This window comes from Quercus suber, unplaced genomic scaffold (assembly GCF_002906115.3).
Source record: "Quercus suber isolate HL8 unplaced genomic scaffold, Cork oak 2.0 scaffold_237, whole genome shotgun sequence".
In the NCBI taxonomy this organism is placed as follows: Eukaryota; Viridiplantae; Streptophyta; class Magnoliopsida; order Fagales; family Fagaceae; genus Quercus; species Quercus suber.
In genome coordinates, this window is record NW_027069694.1 from 637,580 (window position 1) to 660,350 (window position 22,771).

The 22,771-nt window shown below is 35.4% G+C and overlaps 3 protein-coding genes across 3 annotated transcripts; 1 reads left to right on the plus strand and 2 right to left on the minus strand.

The window, feature by feature from the left end:
• The first annotated feature begins 2,027 nt into the window (after positions 1–2,027).
• On the plus strand, positions 2,028–4,808 carry LOC111994095 (receptor-like protein 46). The gene has a single exon (XM_065780500.1). The coding sequence runs from the start codon at positions 2,096–2,098 to the stop codon at positions 4,514–4,516; it is 2,421 nt and encodes an 806-aa protein (XP_065636572.1). The 5' UTR covers positions 2,028–2,095; the 3' UTR covers positions 4,517–4,808.
• Positions 4,809–9,793: 4,985 nt separating this feature from the next.
• LOC111993986 (altered inheritance of mitochondria protein 32) lies at positions 9,794–13,066 on the minus strand. Its single transcript, XM_065780501.1, has 5 exons — positions 12,357–13,066; positions 11,303–11,410; positions 10,981–11,264; positions 10,738–10,821; positions 9,794–10,348 (listed from the first exon to the last, which is right to left on the minus strand). Exons 1-5 carry the CDS (start codon positions 12,639–12,641, stop codon positions 10,033–10,035), a joined length of 1,077 nt encoding a protein of 358 aa, XP_065636573.1. The 5' UTR covers positions 12,642–13,066; the 3' UTR covers positions 9,794–10,032.
• Positions 13,067–14,765: 1,699 nt separating this feature from the next.
• On the minus strand, positions 14,766–20,897 carry LOC111993904 (WEB family protein At5g55860). The gene is made up of 4 exons (XM_024025739.2): positions 20,141–20,897; positions 19,878–19,942; positions 17,813–18,034; positions 14,766–16,809 (listed from the first exon to the last, which is right to left on the minus strand). The coding sequence occupies exons 3-4, from the start codon at positions 17,984–17,986 to the stop codon at positions 15,007–15,009; spliced, it is 1,977 nt and encodes a 658-aa protein (XP_023881507.2). The 5' UTR covers positions 17,987–18,034; positions 19,878–19,942; positions 20,141–20,897; the 3' UTR covers positions 14,766–15,006.
• Positions 20,898–22,771: the final 1,874 nt, after the last annotated feature.

The window sequence follows — 22,771 nt, forward strand, 5'->3', positions numbered from 1 at the left end:
TCGTCGTAGCCCGCTCCGTCGCGGACCGATGACTAATCACTCGACGCGCCACTTGACATCTGACTACCTACAAGTGACGGATTGGTTCTAAGTGCCTAGAATGACGGCCTCACTATGAAAAATCTTTTTTAATTGAAATAGAACTTGCAAAGAAAGAAAAAGGACTTACAAGTTTTTTGAGATGAATGACGGCTTTTCAAAAAGCGACGGAAGTAGCTCAAGCAATGGTGCTGAGAGGTTGACGGGATAGAGGTGACGAATCTTCTCTCCAAGAAACGTTAAAGGTATAATGGCAGTAATGGAGAGGAAGTGGGTTATATATATAAGGAAGAAAAGGCGCGGAAGATGAAGCGATGCCCTCGTCCAGATGCGGAGCCAGCCAGGGTACGCCACGTGTCTGAGCATTTAATGGTTGGCGACTCGAGGAGTTACCTAGTAATTATTTCCTCTCCTGGCCTAGGTGGAAATTAACAAACAATGTAACTCCATAACCCGTCAACTCAAACTAACGGAGATATGGAGTAGGGGGCAATTGATAAGGAAATAGTATACCACAAGGCATCCCATGCTCAACTCGTTGGCTTGGATCCTTCAACTCATGCTGACGGGATAAGTTACAAAGAAGGCTGAAGGCCCTAAAATTGACGAACCGTGATAGGCTGAAGGGTCACGGATAACCCTTAAAGGCTGACTCCCTTATGAGGCTGACGACCCCTCCTGATTGAAGGGGTTGAGACAAATTGACGGTCTCAAAGCTGACAGTCCTGGTAAGAAATTTGACTTGGCCACCACGCATAAGTTATAAAATGATGACTTGCAGACCACGTTCAATATAAGAGTCCTATAAGGAAAGGATCCCGTAATCTACGCTTAAAAGGATTCCTATAAGGAAAGGACTTCTACTTCAAGGCGAAGAGGTCAACTCTCTACTACTATAAAAGCCCTCAATACCCACACAAATCGAGGTACGCATAATTGACTCATCTCTAGCATTCTAGAGTTGTAATAAGTTCTAACTTGACATTCGGAGGGTATTTGGCCGGCATCACACCGGTGCCCTTTGTGAGGTCTTATCCTTTGTGTTGTGCAGATGTTGCTTCGAGAGTACGAGCATTGTGCAGCTCATTGGTGATATTTTCGGTATCATCAAAATGGAAACCATCTGTGTAGTTATATTTGTATTAGAAATTGTTTCTATGATATTTAGACATTTATTACTATATTCTAGTCTCTAAGCACGAAGCACGTGCTTAAAAAGCTTTTCTATTTTTTATTCTTTTTAAAGTTAATAATTTTCATTCATTATAATTCGAGGTTGTTGCATTTTTCAATCACAAAATAATCTAAGCATGTGATGAGATTATATACTTAAAAATTTCTTTCACCCATGAACGCATAAATCTTATTACATCTCTAGATATTTCTATAATTAAAAAATGTAACAATCCTGATTTATAATGAATAAAAATTATTTACCTTTAGAAAGAAAAAGAACAAAAAAAAAAAAGCATCTAAGCACGCTCGTGAGCACATGCTTAGACGCTAATTATTACAATTTGTTTAATGATTTAAATTTAAATTATTAACCTTCGACAAGTCATGCATTTAACGTGATAATCTTACTAGTTTTTATAATATTTCTCATCAAGTTCACGATAAAAAGCAGTGCCTTCTTTTTATGGTCACGCGGATTGCTTTAAATTTTTTATTTGCCACTCTTCCTTCCTGCCCCTTTTGGGCACACCCACGGTCCGCCTACGGTTTCACTTTAACTTTTAGTTTTATTTATTTATTATTTTTTAACTAATCTACTTGACTTGACTTGACTAGGTTGAATCTTTTAAATTTTTTTAAAAAAAAAAAAAAAAAAAAGAAAAAGAAGAAGAAAAGAGAAAACTTGACTATGCTGTATTAATTTTATTCAAAATTTACTGACTTGGCGTTTAGATCCAACTTGAACTATTGCTTATGTTAATAATTTTTTACGGTATTTATAGAGGGATCATCACGCCCTGATCAGTACAAATTTTATTCCAACGCCACTCCTCCTCCCATCTGTGTCCGTAAACAAAGAAGAAAGGAACACAAGACAAGAATGGCAAAACTCCTTAGCCTACTAATAATGTTTATACTTTTCATCTTCTTCTTCTTCTTCTTCTTCACCCCTACTCTCTCTTGTCCTCCTGAATGTCAAAAACAAGCCCTTCTTCAGTTTACAGCCTCTCTCGCCAATCTTACTGATGATCAGTTAAAACTATACAATTCCAGCTCAGATGGTTGTTCGTTCCCCTTTGTCAAGTGTAGCTCGAGCAATGTGATTGAAATATTTCTGGGGGACCTCAACCCTTTGCGGACACCATGGCGAGTGTGGACTTCCACCATCTTGACACCGCTATTTCACATTCGAACCTTGACAGTCCTTGACTTGTCCTTCAATGGAATACAAGGAGAATTGCCACGCGACGGCTTTGCCAATCTAAGCAAATTAGTTCATCTTGATTTGAGTGGCAATAACTTCACTGGCTCCCTTCCTTCTCAACTTTTTCAATTGAGGTCTCTTCAATTCCTTGATATGGCTCACAACTCATTCCATGGAAATATCCCCCCGGAGATAGGGAATATGACAAAGTTGAGCTCCTTGAATTTTAGCGACAACAATTTCTTTGGTGCAATTCCAACCTCGATCGTGAGTTTGAACGAATTGAGAGCATTGGACTTAGGCTCCAATTCATTGTCATTGGAAATTCCTATTGATTTTGGCAATCTATCTAACATAGACTATTTGGTCTTGAGCTGCAACAGTCTCACAGGTACAATCCCATCATCCATACAGAATTTGAAAAAATTGGATACACTTAAATTTATAGACAACTCGCTCAGTGGAGAATTCCCATCCTGGTTGTTTGATATGAAGAACTTGACGAGACTTCTTATCGGTGGCAATAATTTCATTTGGAATAACAGTGCAAAGACAGTGCCAAAGTTTACGCTATCCGAGTTGTCTCTGAAGTCCTGTGGTCTTGCAGGAAAAATTCCTGATTGGATTTCTACACAGAAGACTCTTGTACGTTTGGACTTGAGTGAGAATCAGCTAGAAGGAATGTTCCCACAATGGCTTGCTGAAATGAAAGTTGAATATATAAATCTGTCAGACAATCGACTTACAGGTTCTCTCCCACCTCAACTTTTCGGCTCTAATCTACAAGTTCTTTCCTTGTCTCGGAACAACTTTTATGGAAAACTGCCAGGCAACATAAGTAATGCCATTGGACTCATGGCTCTTATGTTGGATGGCAACAATTTTTCAGGGAAGCTTCCTAAATTCATCTCCAACATTAATCTTTGTTTACTGGACTTGTCGAACAACAAATTTTCTAGCAACACTCTTCCAGATTTTAGCTCCAATGTAAATCTCCGAATCATTGATTTATCTTCAAATGAATTCTCAGGTGAAATTTCAACAAACTTTTCCCAAACAACTTCATTTCTCTCATTGGGAAAAAATAAGTTTAGTAGCTTCCCTAGAAATCTTACTAATATGAGCAACCTTCAATACCTAGGCATCCATGACAACAAAATCACAGGTGAATTGTCAAATTCTATCTGTCAAATATCCACCCTTCAAATCCTAATTTTACGAAACAATTCCCTTCAAGGCTCAATCCCTGATTGTATTTTCAATCTTCCTAGCCTCCAAATTCTTGATCTGTCGACCAACCATCTTGTTGGAAAAATCCCTACAAATCTTGGAAATCTTACTGGTATGATTGAAACGCCTGCAGAAATCTTTTCTAGGTTTGGAAATATGGTAACCGCCAATTTTGGAAGTTTGGAAACCCGAATTCTTATTATGCTTGGAAATTGGAACAAGCCAAAACGTGTTATGTCATTCAAGACTAATGATCTGATTGTGAATTGGAAGAAGTCAATACAAGGTTTGTCATTTGACAACCTCAAGGGCTATTCCTTGTTAGACTTATCAATGAACCAACTTTCTAGTGAAATTCCTGCTTCATTAGGAAGTCTGAAGGCTCTAAAAATTTTCAACATCTCACATAACTACCTTTTTGGGAGGATACCAGCAAATCTTGGTGATTTAGAGAATTTAGAGAGTTTGGACTTGTCACACAACAATCTATCAGGCTCAATTCCACAATCAATAGCAAAGCTGCTACAGTTGACTATTTTTGATGTGAGTAACAACAAACTCAAAGGTAAGATTCCCCCAGGTAGCCAAATGGATACAATGAATGATCCAAATAGTTTTGCCAACAACAGTGGGTTGTGTGGAATGCAAATTCAAGTGCCATGCTCAGAACATCAATCGCCAACAAAACCATCAAAGCTTAAGAGTAATGAAACATGGTTCTCATGGGCAGGAGTGGGGATTGGATATGTGGTTGGCTTCTTTGTGGCAGTGGAAATCTCATATCTAAGTAATTCCTGCAAAACCTTCAATTATTACAATCAACAAAGAAGGCGGTTTCTCAAAAAACAAAGAAGGCGAAGTGTATAAATTTCAGGTTTCCTACAAGTTATGCATGTAGCCTTCTATGAACATTGTTCAAAAAAAGGTGTTATGTTGTTTGTGGGAGATCCCGTTATTGTTTTAGATTGTTTGGCTATTGTTTTTGTTGTAGTATAGTAGCCAGTGAGACCTATTTCTTATTGTCTTAGTGTTTCTGCCTTTTTTTTTTTGTTATGTTTAAGTTTTGTTTGTTTGTTTGCACCCTTTCTGCACGTTGTACTGTTGCTTTTTTATGTAGGAATACTAAGGTTGAATAAAATCTTGCTTATTCATCTAGAAATATATACATATATAGATATATTTCTTTTATTGGAGAATATTGAAGGGGAAACAATTGCAGGGGGAACAACTGTCTTTTATTGAAGGGGAAACAATAAAAGGCCCACCAGCAGAAGCAAAACGAGGGTGAATTCGAGCGAGGAAAGGAAAAATATGATATCCAAATTGTCTTTTATTGGAGAATTGAGCAATGCCACATTACATTACATGTTGTGGAAGTTGAACAATTAAATAGCACCAAACTGCTTATGCATTAATGCTTCAGCTCAGCTTAAAGACTAGTTAACAGTAGCGTTATTTTCAGAGGAACCATGTGATGGGCAGTTCTTTTGATCACCACAAGATTAGTTTATTTATCCTGATAGCTTTTAAGGAATGGTGATGGTAACAAAATGAAAACTCAGATTTCCAATGCCAATTTCCAAACAATAATCTAACTTCTGTCATTTACAAAATCACACTTCCTTGAAGTTGCTATGGAACTCATCTTTTGATGGCTCATTTTTCCTTTCCAAGCAGAAGAACAGGGAATTTAAGAGTGTTACTGGAGGTCCATCTAGCCAATCTTTACGAAAGCTGGGACTGCTAGAGATGTGACCCTTTAGTTTCTTTTTGGTGAACTGTTACTGATTTAGTGAAAAAAAATTCAACAACTGCCAAATGTGACCTATTGTAATTAGTACATAATTAAAATAGAGGCAAGGGGAGTTTCTTGACCATTGGAGTTGGAGTGTCTGTCTCTCTTTTGACTCTTGGATCTCTTTTTCTAGTCTACTCTATAGTTCTTGGATTTAGTATAATGTTCATACTAGCTAGGCTAAAACTTTGTGTGCTTGTATTGTGTTTGTGGTGACATTCATAATATTTACTTTAACTATCTCAAAAAGAAAATGTTAAAGCTAGTAGTATTAAATTATCAATTATTATATAAAAGGTTTACAAATAAAGGTATCAATGAATGAGATTAGTATCATATTTACAACATAATAACTTAAAATTTAAGCTGATAATGAATATGATTGGTGTCATATTGTTATGTGAGATCTCTGATAGGTATGTCCCCATGAAAAGAGGTAACTTTTGGGTAGTTTATGACTTGATGTAGTAGTTAAGATTCTCATTTTGTAATTGAATGTAACTGTTAAGATTGTTTTATAGATAAGTCTTTCTTTTAACAGATCTCTTATGGTTCTTTAACCTTTGGAGAACGTGGTGTTGTATTATTGTCAGTTCTCTATGATAGGTAAGTTCCCATAAAAAAAAGGGACAACTTTCATATAGCTTATAATTGGATGTAATAGTTAAGATCTCAATTTATGATTGGATGTAATTGTTAACATCGTATCTTAGATAAATCTCTCTCCTAATAGATCTCTTTTTGTTCCCCATTTTTTGGAGAACGCGGCATTGTATTATTATATGTTCTCTATTCCAAACATTTCAAAAAAGTGGATGACAAGTTTTAAATCCTAATGCAAGCAAGATATGTCTTGTTTTTTTCACGACATCATCTATAACATGATTAGTATTTCTTACAACTTACAAACGAACAAGATAATGAATGTGATTGGTATGATATTTTGCTATGTGCATCTCTGTGACAGGTAAGGCCCCATGAAAAAGGAATAACTTTCACATAGTTTGTGATTAGATGTAACAAAAGATTGTTAGTTTGTGATTAAATGTAACTGTTAATGTTGTCTCTTGAATAAATATTTCTCCTAATAGATCACTTCTTGTTCCTTAATTTTTAGAGAGTGTGATGCTGTATTATTGTAAATTCTCTATTCCAAACATTTCTTGAAAGTAGACAACAAATTTTGAATCTTAATGCAGTTAAGTCATGTCTTGTCTTTTAAGTATCTCATTTTGTGATTGGATGTAACTGTTAACATTGTTTTTTAGATAAGTCTTTCTTTCAACAAATCTCTTATGGTTCCTTAACCTTTGGAGAATGTGGTGTTGTATTATTGTAAGTTCTCTATGACAGGTAAGTTCCCATAAAAAAAAGGACAACTTTCATGTAGCTTATAATGGAGAAAATGGGCTTTTGCCCTTTTTTTTTTTAAAAAAAAAAATCCAATATTTTGCCAATTTCCCAAACTAATTAGAGAAATACCTTGTTTTGAAACTCAATTTTTGGACAATTGAGTTATAGCAAACTGAAAATAAAAAAATAAAAAAAAATTTTGGAGTCCTATAGTGGCGTTTTAAGGAACATAATAGTGGCGTTTTAAGGACTATTTAGTGGCGTTTTAAGGACTCTATAATAGCGTTTTGGAACTCGAGCTCCATGAACTCGAGTTCCATGCAAGTTGTTGTTGTTGTTGTTTTTTTTTTTTTTTTTTTTTTTGATCACCCTATACCTATGGCATTCCTATAGCGGTGTTTTAAGAAGCCTATAGTGACATTGAAACTCAATTTTGAGAAAATCGAGTTTCAAAACAGAGGCATTTTCCTAATTAGTTTGGGAAAGGGGCAAAATGCTGGATTTTTTGCTCGAAAGGGGCAAAGGCCAATTTTCTCTAGCTTATAATTGGATGTAACAGTTAAGATTCTCAATTTGTGATTAGATGTAATTGTTAAGATCGTATCTTAGATAAATCTTTCTCCTAATAGATCTCTCTTTGTTCCTCATTTTTTGGAGAACACGGCGTTGTATTATAATATGTTCTCTATTCCAAACATTTCAGAAAAGTAGATGACACGTTTTAAATCCTAATGCAAGCAAGATATGTCTTGTCTTTTTCACCAAATCATATATAATACGATTAGTATTTATTACAACTTACAAACTAACTAGATAATGAATGCGATTGGTATGATATTTTGCTATGAGCATCTCAGTGATAGGTAAGTCCCCATGAAAAAGGAATAACTTTCACGTAGTTTGTGATTGGATGTAACAAAAGATTGTCAGTTTGTGATTGGATGTAACTGTTAATGTTGTCTCTCGAATAAATATTTCTTTTAACAAATCACTTCTTGTTCCTTGATTTTTAGAGAATGTGGTGCTGTATTATTGTAATTCTCTATTCCAAACATTTCCTGAAAGTAGACAACAAGTTTTGAATCTTAATGCAGTTAAGTTAAGTCATGTCTTGTCTTTTAAGATTTGTCACAATAATTTATGAACTAACTTGATAATGAATTTGATTGGTATCATATTGCTATATGCATCTTTGTGATAGGTAAGTCCCTATAAGAAAGGAATAACTTTTGTGCAGTTTGTGATTAAATGTAATAGTTAAGATTATCTCTTAGATAAATCCCTCTCTTAAAAGATTTCTTCTTGTTCCTCAAACTTCAGAGAATGTGGCAACATATTATTGTAACTTCCCTGTTCCAAATATTATGTGAAAGTAGATGATAAGTTTTAAATGCAAGCAAGGCATGTTTTGTCTTTTTTGCCACATTGTGTATAACGGGTTTAGGATTTATTGTAATAACTTATAAACAAAACTAATAATGAATAATATTTGGTATAATATTGCTATGTGTACCTTTGTAATAGGTAAGTTCCTATGAAAAAATGGGTAACTTTCTTGTAGTATGTGATTTGATGTAATGGTTAACATTGTCAATTTGTGATTGGATGTAAGTATGTAACTGTTAAGATTGTCTATTGAATAAATCTTTCTCTTAATTGATCTCTTCTTGTTTTTTCAATCTTAAGAATTTGGCATGTTGTATTAATGTAAGTTCTCTATTCCAAACATTTCCTGAAAAGTAGACTACATGCTTTAAATTCTAATTGACATGTCTTGTACTTTTTGCCACATCTATAATGAGTTTAGAGTTTTGTTTTAAATGGGGGGAAAAATGACATTTCAAATATATTAAAGGGTAAAAAAAGAAAGCTGTGAGAATTGTATTTCATTTATTAATTTTTCAAAGTGGACAATACCTCAAAATAGAACAATTTATAAACAAAATGAGATGGAGGGAGAGAGGGTCAATGCAATGTGCTCAAAATCATATTATCGACACAAGAGAGAGCATACAATGTTAAGTAAAAATGTCATGCTCATCCGTACTATCCTTCTTAAGGCTTCTATAAGGTGAACTATGATATAACAATAGAAAGAACCCATGTTGAGATTGCACATTGTAATCATTTTTCGCGATTAGGAAGGAGTTATGAGAATTCCCAAATGTAGTCTTGAAGTGGTAGAGGATATATGGGGATGAGAAACCTGATATTTGAGGGATGCAAGCTTTAGATGAGCATTAAAGTCTTGTGAATACTGTTCGTGTTTGGACTTTTCCTCCAAGGATATAGCACTCTTTGAGAAAAGAGCATTATGCATTTTGTTATACGTTAATGGCTTTATCATTTATCTAGAATAAATAAATAAATAAAACACCAGCAATCATTGTTTTGTGTTGTTGGTCATATCTTCAATATTACTAGAATTATATGAAGTCAAGGGCTATCAACACCACTCAAGGTTATTTAGGTAAAGGAATCATTGATTTGGAGCACGATATAAACCCAAAAGTCTCATGTTTAATCCATCACACAATCAATCTATAGATTTTCTAGAGTGTCTCATAGATAAAAAGTAAAATAGTCCAACCAAAGACTGGGATACCACTTCCTCCGTGTTTAGACTTTTCCTCCAAGGATATAGCACTCTTTGAGGAAAGAGCATTGTGCATTTTGTTATACGTTAATGACTTTATCATTTATCTAGAATAAAAAAATAAATAAAACACCAGCAATCAATGTTTTGTGTTGGTCATATTTTCAATATTACTAGAATTATATGAAGTCAATGTTTTGTGTTGTTATTCATATTTTCAATATTACTAGAATTATATGAAGTCAAGGGCTATCAACACCACTCAAGGTTATTTAGGTAATGGAATCATTGATTTGGAGCATGACATAAACCAAAGAGTCTCATGTTTAATCCATCACACAATCAATCTATAGAGTTTCTAGAGTGTCTCATGGATAAGAAGTAAAATAGTCCAACCAAAGAATGGAACACCACTTCCTTATATACATACTTCAAATTATTGGAGTAGGACTCCTTATGAGTTCCAGTCTTCCAAATGTGATGTGAAACCTTATGGTTTTGCTTACATCTTTACAAGCGATCAATCAACTTAAGAACAAATAGTTACAAAGTCAATCTATTACCAAAGGAAAGAATGTATTCAATCAAGAATAGCATAGCTTCACGGGGCTAAAATCATGGTTCATATGTTGGGGCGTGCTAAAGTAGGCTTTTGATCCCGGAATTTAGTTCCTTGCTGCTATTTTTATCAGAAATCACCTTTGTTGCACCCACATTGGCATCTAGATTCTCTAGCTTTTCAGGAAACACAGGGTTTTGGCAGCAGTGTAAGTTTCCATTTCCCTGGCAACATCCCTTTACCTCAAGTCGAGATCGACAAGCAGCAGTGTCCTTCTCACTCTTATGCGTTTGCGACAGTTCTTCAGCATTTTTCCCAACATCTGTCTCGCCATTTAACTTGATCCTTTTTTCTTGGGATTTCTTCTGTTCCTCTTCCGAGAATCCCATCTCACCTCTGAACGCACCATCAAATGTTTCAGTAAAGCCAAGTAAACAATTTGAATTCAATCATGCTTGGAGACAAAATATGGACCAGCAAGTGTTTGACAGTACAATGCAGCAACAAAAAATGAGGGTGGATAAACTCATTTATATCTACTCTAGATCCTGGGTCAGTTGAAGCACAATTTTCCATTACACAATTTTCTTTCTTACCTCCCAGCTTCATGACTAAAAAAAAAAAAAAAAAATAATTTCGTGTATGCTCCTATCATACAGCTAAAACTGATATCAAAAGTGGATACAGCTCTGATGTAGATGCAAACTACCTAGAAAGAGATCTTACAGTTTACAGTTCACAGTTTACACGTGCACACACAAAAGACGAAGAAATGAGAATATTACCTCCACAGCCAATCTACAATTTCTCCTTTCAAAATATGTTGCTCAAGCAATACGGGTACATCCTCTGGAGTGACATATCCATACCTATAGATTTAAAAAAGAAAAAAAGAGGGCTCCATTATCAATAAACTGATCAATGTATTATTAGGAAGAATGAAAAACTTTACCTGCTAAATCACATGGTATGAAAAACTTGAACGCATTAGGTGGTAAAAGTAAATCAATCAACTGACATCCACTTACCAGTGCCCAGTAACTTCTCCATTGATTTTTGATCCAAATATGATAACATTTCCTGCATACTTATGCCCCCCAAGGTGTGAGCATGGGCTAACAGAAACTGTACTTTGAACACCATGTAATTCTATCTCTTCTTTGAATCTACTAATCAAGGCAGGTCCACAAACTCCACAACGTCGATCCCGTGACCCATGACAACATACAAAAACATAGGAACCCTTTAATCTTTCAGGAGTTCCAGGAAGCCATTCACCATTCTTCACAAGCACTTCCTCAACAAATGAATCGTGGGGGGGGAGAGGAATGAAAAAGCATCTAACTAAATACCAAATGAGCATGTCATTGACCTGTATCTTATCATGTCTGGAAAGATTAATACATCCCCATTTGATGTCTCAGTTCCATCATGTCCCTCACATATTGTCAAGCGGGTCTAAAGAGAAACAAGAGGAAAGAAACAAGGAATGAGGGTTAACATCAATTATTACTAAATACCTGAAGGGAGGGAGATTATGGAACAGCAAGCAACATGTCGACACAAAAATTTAGGTAGGAAAGAATTATACAATTGATGTAACCGGTAAGATCAAGGATCAATAAACAGCATTATTCACTATCATCACAATACTTCATTCACTTGCCTAAACTCATATGCTGGTGGATAATCTCAATATGAAACAAATATAAAATACTAATTACCATAATAATCAAATTTAATAGTTTGCTGGCCACATTTAATATTGGATCTAGGTAATAAACGGTCAACTAGCAGCTGATAACAAAAAAATTGCACACCTATAATACATTATCCCCACACTCATGAAAGCTGTGACAGACACCCAGAAGGTCAAGAACTATTCTCCTACATAATAGTTTGAAACAGCAATAGTAGTCCAGCTGAAACTGTAAACAAGATATCACAATTGCTATGTAAAATACATTTCAATTCACTAAAGTTGCAATGAACCCATATCAACATTTAGAACAAAGGCCTCCAAAATCACATAACAACCCAATTCAAATTCACTAAATTTTCAATGAACCCGTACCAACTCCTAGAACAAAAGCCACCTAAATCCCATTCACTAAATTTACAATGAACCCATATCAATACTTTGAACAAAAGCCTCCAAAATCACACAAAAAAACCCCATTTAAATTCACTAAATTTACAATGAACCCATATCAACACTTTGAACAAAAGACACCAAAATCATACCCATTTCAATTCACTAAATTTACAATGAACCCATATCAACGCTTAACACAAAAGTCTACAAAATCACACAAAAAACCAATTTCAATTAACAAAATACCAAACCCAACTTTCACCAGAATGAAACTAAAAACCACAAAAAATCACAGTGACAGACACACACCTCTTTGTTCATATCAGCCTTCCTAGCCATGACAGCAGCAAAGAGCAACCTGGGAACCTGATCGAATTCGGAGTCCTCGATTTTGGAGGGCCAAACCTGGGGGTTCTTGTAGCAAAGGAAGACATGGCGCTGGTAGAACTCTACTGACCCGGCGAGTTGACTCGTCCTGAAGTCCGGGCGAGAGAAACCGAACTCAGCATCAAGTGGGTCTGACACTGTGATTGGAGAAGAGGATGATGATGGGTTCGTGAATGTCAGAGCTTCTTCTCTGTTTCTGCGAGCCATAGATAGATATTATCACTGTCACAGAGTGAGTGAGATTGACTATGTGTGTGTTTGTGTATTCACTTTTGAGACACAAAGCCCTTTTGTTTTTTTGTCTCTTTCTTTCTGGTTTCTCTCTTTCCCTTCGTCTGAAGTCTGTGGAGTGATGGATAAAAAAATTGATAGATGTACAGAGAATTGATGATTCTCCAATTATAGTCAAATCGTAGAAAAAGATATGTTTTTTTTTGTTTGAATAAACACTTTATTTGGAAGAAGAAACAGAAAGACATGCAATTAAGGAAGGGGTTATGGCAATCTCTATCTAAAGCCTGAACTAACTAACAACGAAGACCAGTTAAAGATAGAAACTAACCCACTCTAGTTCGAGAGAGTAGTCCATTAGGCTAAAAAGTGGATAGCAACGTTGCTTGTTTTGTTAACCAGCTATACTCATTAAAGAGCACTAGCGTGCCCTAGTGTTGTCATATGCGCTAAATGTTAAATTTGGCAGACCAAAAACACCCTCTCAACAATCAATTAGATGTTATTTTTAGAATATGCTAATAGAACTATAGAATTGCTATATAATTTTTTAAAATAATTTCTCTCTCTTCTCTACTACCTCTCTCCCTTTTTATCTCGCCTCTCTCTCTCTCTCTCTTGTGGGTGATTTCTTCTTTTTTTTTTTAATAAATGACGGGTGTTATTTTAGGTTATTTTAATGGATAATCTGTTAAAGTAAGCGATAAGATATATGGTGTAATGCTAAATACTATAATAAAATAAATTAAGTAAATTTTTTATGTGTAAAAATAATATATATTTTTTAGAACATTTGATTATAATGCTCTAAGGTTTTACACAAATCACAATTGCATTGGAAGTAGTAAAAGCTAATGAACAAATATCATTTAAACTCAAAATGCTTGACTCCTTATAAAAAGCTAAATCGATTGCATTATAAAATTCAACTTTAATGAATGCTCTAGGTCATGCATTGGTTGGAAATGAAATAATGAATGTTATCTATATGACCATTGACCAGTCTCAAATAGGAAATAAAATAATAAAATTAAATAAATGATCCAAATTGTTATGCCAACAACAGAGGGTTGTGCGGAATGCAAATTCAAGTGCCATGCTCAAAACACCTATCACCAACAAAACTACCAAAGCTTAAGAGTAAGAAAACATGGTTCTCATGGGGAGGGGCTTGTGTCCAGTGGAAATTTCCATTGGACACATCCGGATTCGAACACGTGTCCAAGAGTGAACACGTGTCCACAATCCAACGTGTCCAGTGGAAACTTCCACTGGACACAAGCCGGACCCATTCTCATGGGAAGGAGTAGGGATTGGACATGCGGTTGGCTTCTTTGTAGCAGTGGGAATCTCATATTTAAGTAATCCCAGCAAAACTTTCAATTATTGCAGTCAACAAAGAAGACAAATGACATAAATTTCAAGTTTCCTACAAGTTATGCATGAAGTCTTTTAAGAACATTGTTCAGAAAAAGGTGTTATGTTGTTTGTGGGAGATCCCGTCATTGTTTTAGAAATTTTTTTTTTTTTTTTGGATTGGAGTTTGGTTATTGTTTTTGTTGTAGTATAGTAGCAAGTGAGGCTTATTTCTTATTGTCTTGGTATTGCAGCTTTTTTTTTTTTTTTTTTCACCTTGCTCGTTGTACTTTTTCTTGTTTATGTAGGATTACCAAAGTTGAATAAAATCTTGCTAATTCATCCAGAAATATATATAATATATATATATATATTTGTTCTAAGGTTGAGGATTTAATTGAAGGGAAACGATTGCATTTTGTATTAAGGGGAAAAGACCAATCAGCAGAAGTAAAACGAGGGTGAATTCGAGTGAGGAAAGGAAAAATATGATATCCAAATTGTCTTTTATTGGAGAATTGAGCAATGCCACATTACATTACATTACATGTTTTGGAAGTTGAACAATTAAATTCCGCATGCTTTATATGGACACAATTTTTGCCATAACTGATATAATCTGTTGTGAGCAGCGCCCAAAAAAAGAAAAAGAAAAAGGAAAGCACCAAACTGCTTATGCATTATTGCTTAAGCTCAGCTTAAAGACTAGATTGGTTTATCCTGATAGCTTTTAAGGAATGATGATGGTGACAAAATGAAAACTCAGATTTCCAATGCCAATTTTCAAAACAATAATCTAACTTCTCCCATTTACAAAATCACACTTCCCTGAGGTTGCTATGGAACTCATCTTCTAATTGTTCATTTTTCCTCTCCAAGCAGAAGAACAGGGAATTTAAGTCCATTTGTCTCAAATATACACACAACCAAACAAGTTCCTCTCTTAACCATTTATGATTGCACAAAGTTCTGCTACACAAAAAAATCACACAGGCTTCTCACCAGGTAGATACGAAGGAGATGCACCCTCAATCTGATTCTTTTTCCTGTGAAAGATGCCACTGATATTAGGTAAGAGTACTTTCTTTGAAACAGAAGTAGTCTTCTTCTCCAACTTCCGGGCCTCAATAATTTTTGTTGGTTGGTTTTGCTTCGCTGGTTGGATTTGCTTTTGAACCTTATAGTGCAGTGGGGATGACTCTGATGACATCTCTGTTTCTGCCAAAATCCGAGATGCAGCCTCAGCTGCCTTCTTTTGTTCTTTCTCGCGCCACCTCCGCATCTCTCCCTCCACTGCCCTCTTGGCTGCTTCAGCCATCTCTGCCCTCTTAAGAGCCTCCTCAGTTGCAGCTTTCATATCTTGAATCTCCTTCTCACTTGCTTCTAACTTCTTGAGGGCCTCATTTTCACTAGCCTTCACAGCTTCTACCTGAGCCACGGCAGCAGCCACTTTCATTTCTGCTAATGTGTCAGACTCCTCAACTTTACGGCTCAAGGACTCATATTCTTCCCTCGATATTGTGATATTGGCACCGGACTCAGAAGTTGAGGCACGTGCAGCAGTAGTTCTCTCAGACAAGGCCCTAATCCGATCAAGGGCACTTGCCTCTGCTGCTTTTGCTTCTTCAGCTTCTTCCAAAGCAACTCTCAGCTTCTTTTCTGCTTCTTCTAATGCAATTTTGGTAGTGTCAGCTTCTTTCTTCAACTCCTCTGCTTTGGTATTCATCTCTTCTGCTTCTCGGTGTGCATTTTCAGTTTCAGACGAAAGCTGGTTAAGTGCTGAGATCATCTCCTCAGAAGCACCTCTTGCTTTCAATTCTTCCACAAGGCATGCTTCAAGCTCAGACTTAACTTTCTGAAGTTTGACGTGCAGATTTCCAGCAATGGACTCTGTTTCTGCTTCCTTTGCATTCAGTTCAGAATGCTCTTTTTTCACATTCTCCAGCTCCACCTTGAGAGATTCCACCAAGCTTCGAAGGGTACTTTCCTCTTCTGCAACCTTCTGTAGTGACCCCTTAGCATCATCCAGCTCTGAAGTGACAGTTCTCACACAATCCAAATCCGAAGCCTTTGCATTTTCCATTTGCTTTTGCAGAGCCTCAATTTCATTCATTGTATTGGTCAATTGTGCTTCCATATTTTTGGTGAGTTCAGGATCCAACTCTTTCTTCAAAGCAAGCAAGTTCTTTGATGACTCTGCCAGACTAGCTTTATATGACTGTCTTTGAACATCCTTTTCAGCAAAAATATTTGCTTGTTCTTCTTGGGCTTGTGAAGTTGCAAGATTCACTTGTTCAATTGATTCCTGTATAGTTAAAATTTCCTTGGACAGTTCGCCAGTTTTCTCCATGTTTGCTTTCACTGCAAGTTCCGCTTCTGCTGCTTGCTTTAAGGCAGCAACTTTTGCTTCCAAGGACTCATCACAGCCCTGACGGATTTTCCTTAATTCTTGCTTTGCAGCATCAAGTTCAGTAATCACTATCATGTAATGTTCTCTTGCAGTTTCTAAGTCTTGCTTCCAAACACCATTAGTTCCAATAGGTTGGCCAGAGTTTGATTCTTCAAGCTCCTTTGCCTGATTCTTTGCAGCTTCTGTTACCTTGACTGCTGATTCCCTGGATTCACTAAGTGAAGTCAACTTCTGAGTCAAACCCTCAACTGTTATTTTAGCCTTTTCAAGCTCTACAAAGGCTTGGGCCTTAGTGGTTTCAGCATTGTTTAGTTGTTCCTTTAACTTGTTCAGCTCTTTCTGAGCCAAGTGAAGATGGGTCTCCTTGGCCAATACTCTCTGCAGTGAAATAACTAAAATCATAAACAACATATTTGAAACTTTAAAAAGAACAATTGTATAACTTGGCATTACAGGAATCATTAAACGTTAGAGGTGTCTCAATGGACAAAAAGCTGTGGTGATTAACCATCTCACAAATGCCTGGATAATAAAAGTGTCTAGTGGTAAAAAGAAAACTTGCCCTAAGTTCTTTATGAAATGAAAACCTATCATAACTTCTCCCCCAAGTCCCTTTAGAAACATGGTTCTTTCTTAATTTAGTAGTGAGTACACAGTCACTATCCATTGCTATAGAAACTGAAATAATGAAGCTCCTAGGCTCAACAATTTGTGAAGCAATCATGTATGTTTTCATCGTTTACAGTACACTAAAAACACTATTTTTGAAACAAGCATAAAAAATATGGAGAAATACATAAGAACTTCAAGTAACAGTTTCAGATTGGCCATAGAAGCCTCTCATTCTTCATTCTCAAGTTGTGTTATGTTAGTAATTGATACTTGGTTTTCCTTCTTTTCCCAAAAAGCTACAACCTCTGCAAGACAACAACTAGAGATATTCTTTTTCCAAAAAAAAAAAAAAAAAAAAACCCTAAACTATGCCTTCAGCCACATGAGAACATCATCTAAAAGAAATTAGGGAAGAGTAGATAAAAGTTTAAATTACTGGGCAACAACTACAGAAGATATAGCAAGGTCCACACATTTATTAGCATCCAAGTATATGCCTTGACTGCATAATTAATATATCTAGAATAATCAGACAATGACAAAGAACAACTTTTGCCAGCAAGAGTACTTTTAGTCATGATAATCTGGAGGGAGAGAGAGAAGTCACATTCCATTTTCAACTGTAAACGCAAGGCATGGCACCACTAGATGCAATATTTTTCCAAAATTTGCAGGTGACAACTAGTATTTATTTTACTAATTCAAACAAAAACTGGTACAGATTTATAAGTACTTTACAACGCAAGGAAAATGGAAGATTCACAAGTACCTCTGCAGATGAGGTTTCGCCTTCTTGATGGCAGGTTTTCCCCGAGAAAGCACCTTCACCAAATAGGTTGACAGCATCTTTAACAGATTGAAAAGGTGCACTGGTGTCTATCTCTCCCACCTCTGCTTTAGTATTAGGAGAGTCAGTAGCATTTTGACGGTCTTTTGTACCCATACTACTTCAATATTATTTTTTTTTCTTTTCAATTTCTATGAGGCCCACCTGCTGATAGCAATTGAAAAAAAAAAAAAAGGTTAAGTATTGAACACATGTTGAGAAGGAAGAAGAGAGAGGGTGATCACCACAAGTTGACAATACATCAAACATATCTCAATCTCATCGGACAGCAGGACTTCAACCAAATTTCATTATCCTCTATATCTAAAAAAAAAAAAAAAATTTACTAGTTACTACCACATTTAAGTAGAGGAAGGGGGGGGGGGGGTAGGAATGATATATACACATAGATTGAAAAATCCTAATAAAATTGGATCTAGAAATTATTAAAGCAACTTGATTTTAAAGAAGGGAGAAGTAGATCAGAGATGACCTGACAGTTTTACAAATTCATGAAGAGAGTGGGTTTGAACCATCCTTCTCCTATTCAAACAAATGTGAAGTCATTCTTGAATCTCAACAAGAGCTATCAGAAAATGATGAACCACTACTGGAGGAGGAGAAAAAAATCACAACATATCAACCTTAAATTTTATCTTAACTTCGTCCCATTTCCTGTTAACATCCTTTTAACATGACAACAAACATACTGGATCAGTACATCCGACTGGAACTACTATTATGAATCACCCTGTGGTCCAACTGATCACAGATGCCATCTCTACAACAGACAGAGGCATCTATCAATTTCTGAAACTCAGGGCAAGAGTTTCTCAACAGATAGGGAATAAAATATGATCAAGGGATATTGAAGCCATAAGAGATACAAGATCCTTACAATTTGGCATAAAATGGCCTAGACAGTACTCACAACTCCAATAAACCAACAACCATGTCAACTCTTCTTATGTATCCTTCACAATATCATTTTTGTAGGATCCCTAGCTTTAAGGTACCAATTATAAAAATAAAAAATATACAAAAAAAGTCCCCAAGACCAGCACCAGCAATGCCCATAGACTTCAAGGATGACCTCAATTCCTTCCATAGAATTAACAACTAAAATTTTTCATAATTAATATATGATACCATAACTAAGTTGGGTAATTCTTCTACAATCTCATCAATTTCTCTTCAATCGTTAAATGCTTCATCAATTTGAGGCTTTGATAAACTCTTGATGCCACAGAAAAATGATGCCAATGGCCCAATACAAGAACAAGGAAGTAAATGGACATAGCATATTGCTACCTAAATCGACCTCCAACAATAGCACAGAGTGCATTCAGTTTGGCTCCCCAACCCAAAGCCCTTTACATAAGTATCAGCCATGAAACACATGTAAAACCAAAAAAAAAAAAAAAAACAATTCTAAAAATACGTAGCAGGGCATATCTTGCTCTAGAGAAATCCATGCCAACTACAAAGAATAAGTGATAAAGGATAATGGGTTGCCAGCCAAGAAACTTTTAAAAATAGACTAACCTATATTTTCTAATCATTCTACTGAGAACATAAGGAACAGAATAATAATGAAAAATAAAATGTAAATATCTAATACCCTTATATAAAAAGTAAAAAACTTGAAAGGAACCTGGTGGGCACCACATTAGGCAACAAGGTAAATTGTCCATCACTTGGCACTCATCTAATTATCCCAGAAATGGCCCAAAATCTCATTTGAAATTATCACAGTTCACACCCACATAGAAACTCTACCGCTACCCCTTAACTAAAAGTTAAAAGTAAAACTTTATTTTTTATCTAAAGTTTGCCCCATACCCCAACCTCTAAAAACTTCATACAACACAAAAAAAAAAATGTATACACACAATTTAGAAGGCATTTCAATTATTCAATACTTTTCCCACAAGTTTCCAAGACTATTCCACATATTCACATAGAGCAAAGCAAAAGAACTAAATTATATAACAAGTAACAACTATACCTTAGTAATCACTTATTCTCTCGGTGATACAACTCTCCAATTCTCAAGCTGTTCAAGTCCAAAACCTAACTTGACAATCCACCAAGTTAGAAATTTTAAGCTTCCAGAGTTGAAAATGAAGTTAAAAAAAAAAAAAAAAAAAAAAAAAAAACCTAGAACTAAACAATGATTAACCACCAAACAACATTAAACCCAAAAAAAAATAAAAATTTGAACTTGAAAAGCAGAATTAGAACAAGAGGGTTTAACAAAAACTTGCTTACCCAGAAACCCTATTCAAGCCCTAAAAAAATCACGGCAAAGTCAAAGCCAAAACACCCACTTTCAGTACAACCAAACTGAAAATCAGAGACAGTCTTCTTTGATCGTCATCTTCTCCGAATCATCTTCTTCAATCTTCTAATAAAAACTCAAAAAAAAAAATTAACAAAAACAAACATACCCTTTTGAAATTCAACACCCAAATAGTGAAAATTTCTCAGCTTTTATAATAAATTCAGAGAAAAAAATTTAGTACCCAGAAGAGAAAAAAATGGAATCTTTTCTCTGACAAAGTAAGGACCAAACTTATAAGACGATACTGAAATCAGATTTTAGGGTTTTGAATTTGAAATGGTGTCTGAGAAATAGAAACGGTCAGAGAGAGAGAGAGAGAGAGAGAGTTTGAAATATTCGGAAAGCTGTTTGAGACAAAATTTCGATCAGAGAACTCAGTGTGTGAGAGAGAGAGTTGGGTGGGAATCTAGTGCAGTGTTTATTTAGTGAAGTCATTATAGTGTGCGCTTTGGTTGTTGTACATTTTGGACAAGTTTTGGGCTTCATGTTGACTTGTCTCTCGGATGTACAATGCAGCAAAGCGAGCTAGCAAAGAAAGCTGGAGGGGTATGAATTGCAAGGGTCTTTACAATGTAGAATTTTGGCTTATTGAAAGGTGGGGAGGTGACACGTCAGCGGGTGGCACCGTCCAAGACGACACATATGGGTGAGGGCATGACCTAAAAAAGGGGGATGATGAGAAAGTGGAGAAGGGGTTTTGGACCTTTGGGTTTTTATGGGTCTCAGCTAAAAAAAAGTAGTAGTTTATGGTATCATTGGAGATAGGGAATAGTGTTTTGCCTTTTAGTTGTTTTCAAGTTTCATCTTTTTTATGTGTGAAGACTCATATGTGTGTCTTTCTCTCTCTCACAGGTCACAGTTCACACACCAAACAAAGTTAACAAACACAAACAAGCATCACTTTCTCTGGCTTGAACCTTTGACTTGGAAGTGGTCCAAATGGACATGCATATTGCATATCCAAGTTTAATCATCCAAATGGATGTGCTACCAACCTTGATCCATATCCTTTTTTACTCAGAAAAAAAGAGAGTAAATAAATGTGCTACCATATGTAATGATATATTTGGGATTTTTCACCAAGAGAATGATTGTAAGGAAAGGATTTTTTACCCAAATGATAGTGAGGATATGTTCACTTTATTAGTATCTTATGAAGCATTTTCCTTATGGATTAAATGGAGATACGAGATTTATCACTCAGACTCATCGTCTGGGGTTAAGGGCTTCGTATGAGGTAGGTCTTGAATTCGTCCATTCAAAGATGATGGCATGAGACTAGTTCTACTTGAGAATTATTGCCTTCCACCACCAAAAGCCATTAGTACCAGGGGGGGTTGAGGTTTTCTTATGAATCAAATCACTTGAGGGCATCCTCGTCTAAGCGCCTTGGGTATTATTGGTTACTCAACTGTAGAAGAGTTATTGTGGACATCTAGTCACCACTCACCCTTTTTATTTAAAAACTTGGATTTTTTTGGGGGAAGTGTGAGAGAAAATTATGTGTGTAACGTATGAACTCTACCCTCATGTGAGAGATTTACACATATCCCCAGTTCACCTAAATGCCTAATACCATCTGGGGGGAGGTCATATGATATAGAAAATCATTCATGTGATAAGTTTTATATTATTATTTTGTTATTAGATTTGTCATTTTGATTCATTTATGCCTTTCGGATGAACAAGATATAAAAACAACATGACTAAGGTATCTAAAATTATTATCGTATAGGTTAACTTTGCTCAAGAGTTATGTCAAAGAAGTACACCCTGCAAACATGACCTAGAATTCAAGTAATCTATTTTTCAAAATGAATGATACGTTCAAGAATGATTATTCTTAAAAAAAAAAAGGGGGGTTGGGGGGGGGGGGGGCCTTGTGATGTCCTCCACCTTATTGGTAAGTTTTTTTTTTTTTTTTTTGATAATTTGATAGTTAAGTGAGGAGGATTTGAATATTAATCATCTCCATTGGAAAGACAAAAAATTGCTATTTGAATTATAGGACTCTTAGAAAATTAAATCCTAATTTTAAGGTTAACCATTTACTCCACAAGTCAATCTCCTAATTTTGAGATTACATACATACATACATACATACATACATATATATATATATATGCGTGTGTGTATGAATTATTCGCATATATTATAACTCCAAATATTAGCCAAGTACATTTACCTAATGTATTAGCTTAAATAACATGTTTTGTAACTTCTTCTTTTTTAATTATTTTTTATTGTATGGTCAAAATATCAATGCCACACTAAAAATATTTGATATAATCAATATATGTCAGTACATCTTGGAATTTTATCAAATACATTTCAGATGAGTATGATACCAGTTTAATGACCAGCATTGCAAGTAAGGTAGATAATGGTACGATATTGACTAACTTGCTTTGAATACTTTAGTATTTGAGTAAATTTATAAGATCTATAAGTTGATATAATATTTCCTTAGTGTTTGGCTTGTTGAAAATTTTAAGAATTTTTGAAATTCCCTTCTTTCCAATATTATTAGGCTTGGTTGCTTATGGCTCATGGATATT

What these genes read in the sequence shown, in the direction of transcription:
- LOC111994095 (XM_065780500.1), top strand. Translation starts at nt 2,096, where the DNA reads ATGGCAAAACTCCTTAGCCTACTAATAATGTTTATACTTTTCATCTTC.
- LOC111993986 (XM_065780501.1), bottom strand. Translation starts at nt 12,641, where the DNA reads ATGGCTCGCAGAAACAGAGAAGAAGCTCTGACATTCACGAACCCATCA. An exon ending in GGAGAAGTTACTGGGCACTG is followed by an intron (nt 10,822 to 10,980) that starts GTAAGTGGATGT and finishes TTAAATCTATAG; the next exon opens with GTATGGATATGTCACTCCAG. An exon ending in ATTGTAGATTGGCTGTGGAG is followed by an intron (nt 10,349 to 10,737) that starts GTAATATTCTCA and finishes TGGTGCGTTCAG; the next exon opens with AGGTGAGATGGGATTCTCGG.
- LOC111993904 (XM_024025739.2), bottom strand. Translation starts at nt 17,986, where the DNA reads ATGGGTACAAAAGACCGTCAAAATGCTACTGACTCTCCTAATACTAAA. An exon ending in GCGAAACCTCATCTGCAGAG is followed by an intron (nt 16,810 to 17,812) that starts GTACTTGTGAAT and finishes ATTTCACTGCAG; the next exon opens with AGAGTATTGGCCAAGGAGAC.